Source organism: Lynx rufus, unplaced genomic scaffold (assembly GCF_022079265.1).
Source record: "Lynx rufus isolate CCGP_SWC_20201006 ecotype Redwood Valley unplaced genomic scaffold, mLynRuf1.p SCAF_17, whole genome shotgun sequence".
Lineage (NCBI taxonomy): Eukaryota > Metazoa > Chordata > Mammalia > Carnivora > Felidae > Lynx > Lynx rufus.
Window position 1 is genome coordinate 1162914 of NW_025814831.1, and position 5316 is coordinate 1168229.

The 5316-nt window shown below is 39.7% G+C and overlaps 1 gene segment (V, D, J or C); it reads left to right on the plus strand.

The window, feature by feature from the left end:
* Window positions 1–4600: 4600 nt before the first annotated feature.
* LOC124512450 (immunoglobulin heavy variable 1-46-like) lies at window positions 4601–5082 on the plus strand. The segment is given in 2 exon segments: window positions 4601–4683; window positions 4769–5082. Coding segments are annotated over 2 exon segments (360 nt in total).
* The last annotated feature ends 234 nt before the right edge of the window (window positions 5083–5316 follow it).

Genomic DNA, 5316 nt, shown 5'->3' on the forward strand with positions numbered 1-5316 from the left:
AGGGGAGGGTGGGTGCTGGGTATTGAGGAGGGCACCTCTTGGGATGAGCTTTGGGTGTTGTATAGAAACCTATTTGACAATAAATTTCATATTTACAAAATAATCTAATTTAATTGTCATTACTATGTTTTTTTAGTTTTATGTAAATTTTTTCAAATTCCATTTTATTTCCATCATTTTACTTTAGTCTACTACAGTATATTCACTTTTTCAAATTATCAAATGATTTCTTTTTTTTCTTTTCTTTATCTTTATTCTCTTTTTCATTACTTTTTTCTTAAATACAGAACAAAAAATTCATAATTTTTATTAAAAATATTTTTATTTAATTTTTTCTACTATATAATTTACTCTTGTCTATATTATTTTCAAATTCTATTTTACTCCCATCTACCCATTTTACTCTACTTCAGTGTATGCATTTTTTCAAATTCTCAAATGATTTACTTTGCCCCCTTTTTTTCCCTAATCTGGCAAACCACTTTCAACACCTAAACAAAACACACCTAGGATCTAGCATTAACTATTAGATTTGTGTGTGTGTGTGTGTGTGTGTGTGTTTAATTTTTAATTTTAATATTTTTGAAATTTTGTTTGTTTTATTTCAATCTTTCTACTTCATTAATTCCTTTTCTCTCTCCAAAATGACAAAACAAAGGAATTCACCCCAAAAGAAAGACCACGAAGAAACGACAGCCAGGGATTTACCAACACAGGTACAAGCAAGATGTCTGAACCAGAATTTAGAATCACGATAATAAGAATACTAGCTGGAGTCAAAAATGGATTAGAATCCCTTTCTGAATAGATAAGAGAAGTAAAAAAAAAATAGCCAGAATGAAATTAAGAATGCTATACCTGAACTGCAATCACAGATGGATGCAGCTGTGGTAAGGTTGGATGAGGCAGAACAGAGAATCAGCGATATAGAGGACAAACTTATAGAAAATAATGAAGCAGAAAAAAAGAGGGAGATTAAGGCAAAAGAGTATGATTTAAGAATTAGAGAAATCAGTGACTCATTAAAAAGGAACATCAGAATCATAGGGGTCCCAGAAGAGGAAGAGAGAGTAATAGGGGGAGAAGGGTTATGTGAGCCGATCATAGCAGAAAACTCCCTAACCTGGGGAAAGACACAGACATCAAAATCCAGGAAGCACAGAGGACCCCCATTAGATTCAACAAAAACTGGCCATCAACAAGGCATACCATAGTCAATTTCACAAAATACTCAGGCAAGGAGAGAATCATGAAAGCAAGGAAAAAAAGTCCCTAACATACAAGGGAAGACAGATCAGGTTTGCAACAGACCTATCCACAGAATCTTGGCAGGCCACAAAGGAGTGGTGGAGTCTATTCAGTGTGCTGAATCAGAAAAATATGCAGACAAGAATTCTTTATCCAAGAAGGCTGTCATTCAAAATAGAAGGAGAGATAAAAGTTTCCCAGACAAACAAAAATTAAAAGATTTTTTGACCACTAACCCAGCCCTGCAAAAAATTTTAAGGGGGACTCTCTGAGGGGACAAAAGATGAAAAAAATATATATATACATATATATATATATATTTATATATATATTTATATATTTATAATGTGTGTGTGTGTGTGTATCAAAAGCAAGAAAGATTAGAAAGGACCAGAGAACACCATCAGAAACTCCAGCTCTACAAGCATCATCATGGCAATAAACTCATATCTTTCAGTACTCACTCTAAACCTCAGTGGACTCAATGCCCCAATCAAAAGACATAGGGTAATGGAATGGATTAGAAAACAAGATCCATCTATATGCTGTTCACAAGAGACCCACTTTAGACCTAAAGACACCTTCAGATTGAACATAAGGGAATGGAGAACCATCTATCATGCTAATGGTCAACAAAAGAAAGCCCGAGTAGCCATACTTATATCAGACAATGTAGACTTAAAAATACTGTATCAAGAGATGCAGAAGGGCATTATATCATGATCAAGGGGTCTATAGATGAAGAAGACCTAATAATTGTAAACATTTATGCGCCAAATGGGAGAGCACACAAATATATAAATCAATTAATCACAACCATAAAGAAACTCACCGATAGTAATACCATAATATTAGGAGACTTCAACACCCCACTCACAGCAATGGACAGATCATCTCAACAAAAAATCGACAAGGAAAGAATGACTTTGAATGACACACTGGACCAGATGGACTTAACAGATATATTCAGAATATTTCATCCTAAAGCATCAGAATATGCATTCTTCTTCAGCGCACATGGAACGTTCTCCAGAATGGACCATATACTGGGACACAAATCAGCCCTAAGTAAGTACAAAAAGATTGAGATCATACTGTGCATATTTTCAGACCACAATGCTGTGAAACTCAAAATCAACCACAAGAAAAAATTTCGAAAGGTAAAAAATACTTGGAGACTAAAGAACATCCTACTAAAGAATGAATGGGCTAAACAAGCAGTTAACAGGAAGTTAAAAAGTATATGGAAGTCGATTAAAATGATAACACCACAACCCAAAACCTCTGGGACACAGCAAAGGTGGTCATAAGATGAAAGTATATAGCATTCCAGGCCTTACTAAAGAAGGAAGAAAGATCTCAGATACACAACCTAACCTTACACCTTAAGGAGGTGGAAAAAGAACAGAAAATAGAACCCAAAACCAGCGGAGACAGGAAATAATAAAGATTACAAAAGAAATTAATGCTATCGAAACCAAAAAAACAGTAGACCAAATCAATGAAACCGGAAGGAGGTTCTTTGAAAAAATGAACAAAAGTGATAAACCACTAGCCAGTTTGATCAAAAAGAAAGAGGAAAGGATGCAAATAAGTAAAATCAAGAATGACAGAGGAAAGATCACAACCAACACAACAGAAATAAAAACAATAATAAGAGAATATTATGAGCAATTATATGCCAATAAAATGGGCAATCTGGAAAAAATGGACAAATTCCTAGAAACATATACACTACCAAACTGAAACAGGAAGAAATATAAAAATTTGAACAGACGGATAACCAGTAAGGAAATAGTATCAGTAATCAAAAATCTGTCAAAAACAAGAGTCCAGGGCCAGATGGCTTTCCAGGGGATTCTACCAAACATTTAAGGAAGAGTTAACACCTCTTCTCTTGAAGCTGTTCCAAAATATAGAAATGGAAGGAAAACTTCCAGACTCTTTCTGAAGCCAGAATTACCTTGATTCCAAAAGCAGACAGAGACCACACTACAAAGGAGAACTTTAGACCAATTCCCCTGATGAACATGGATGCAAAAATCCTCAACAAGATATTAGCCTACCGGATCCTACAATACATTAAAAAAATTATTCACCACGACCAAGTGGGATTTATACCTGGGATGCAGGGCTGGTTCAATATCTGCAAAACAACATGATTCATCACATCAATAAAAGAAAGGACAGGAACCATATGATCCTCTCCATAGATGCAGAGAAAGCATTCGACAAAATACGGCATCCTTTCTTGATTAAAACCCTCAAGAAAGTAGGGATAGAAGGAGCATACCTCGAGATCATAAAAGCCATATATGAATGACCCAACACTAATATCATCCTCAATGGGGAAAAACTGAGAGCTTCAATGTGCTTAGTGTTACTACAACAGTGAAGAACTAAGGTTTCTCTACACAGCATTCTGGGGCCTAAATTCCTTTTTCTGGTGCTAAGGACAGTTCTCCCCTCCTGGTACAAAAAGGGTGTATTTCACATAGGAGATTTATATTCTGTTTAGGGAACAAAGGATGGTCAGTGCGTCTCTGCACTGGCTGTTTCTCAAGCATGTTTCATTCCAGTGGCATATTTGGGGTGGCATATTCTGCTCCCCTCCACCATGTAATGCTGGAGTAGAGACACTGGAATAAATGTCCTGTGAGTCTTGACAGGAACCTCCCTGCAGGGCCGGGCCTAGACGGCAGGGGCCTTTCAGTACTACCCAGCACCAGGCTGATACCCCAGGTGAGTAGGTGCACAAAGGGTGAGGAAGGCTTTCCTGTCAGAAGCCAGTGTTTCCTTTTCCTGAAAGCAATCTAAAATATCAGTAGATGAGGGATGCTAAAGGGTGTCTAAATATCCTGTTCCATCAGAGCATTTAATGAACTCAGGCAGTGAGAAGACACTTGAAGACGCTGCTAGTCCAGGGCTTTTAGATATCTTCATCTAAGAGATGGAAACCAGGATGCATTTATTACCCCATTTTGTGCAGCAGTTTGGAGTCACGTTTATCCAGGAATAAGACGTTCAGATATCAGAGCCAACAACAGGTTCAGGTGGCCTCTGTCTCATTCAACACTGGTCCACAATGGGGAGAATTTTCTGTAAGGTCTTATCACTCAGTGGCAGGAGCTCAGTCTGCACACAGTTCAGAACCTGGTCAAGGACCCATGTCCTCAAACAAGGATTAGACTGGTGCTCTCTGAGTCCCAATGTACACAGTCTCTGGGACCGTCTCCAGATGGTTCTGGTCCTATGTATGAAATACTCTGTCTCATGACTATGCAAATAGTCCTAAGAGCACCAGGTTAAGTATGGGTGTGTCTGTGCCCTGAGAGCATCACCATACAACGCCATCCTCTACCGGAGACCCTGAGACACATCCCCTCACAATGGACTGGAGCTGGAGAATCCTCTACCTGGTGGCAGTGGCTACAGGTAAGGGTCACCCAAGTCCCTGGACACAGGAGAGGACCGGGACCAGTCAACATTGATTTCATCCACTCTTGTCCCCTCTCTACAGGTGTGCACTCCCAGGTTTTGCTGGTGCAGTCTGGGGCTGAAGTGAGGAAGCCTGGGGCATCAGTGAAGATCTTCTGCAAAGCATCTGGATACAGCTTCACTGATTACTATATGCACTGGGTGCGACAGGCGCCTGCACAAGGGTTTGAGTGGATGGGAAGCATTGACCCTGAAGATGGTTCTACAAGGTATGCACAGAAGTTCCAGGGCAGACTCACCCTGACAGCAGACACATCCACAAACACAGCTTACATGGAGCTGAGCAGTCTGAGGTCTACAGACACGGCCGTGTATTACTGTGCAAGGACACAGTGAGGGGTTGTCATGTGAGCCCAGACACAAACCGCCCTGTAGAAGAAGATCAGGACCACCAGGGGGTGCACACTATGCACCATTCTGTTTGTGGTCCCAGGAGCAGGTGCAGGTAGGGGTTGCTGGAAGGTTTTGTGCCATGGCCTGGGACTTCCTCTCCATACAGCAGTTTCCCCCAGGGAGCCAGTCTGGACACATGATTCTGTGCTTACCTACTTGGGTCTGGTTTACAAAGTT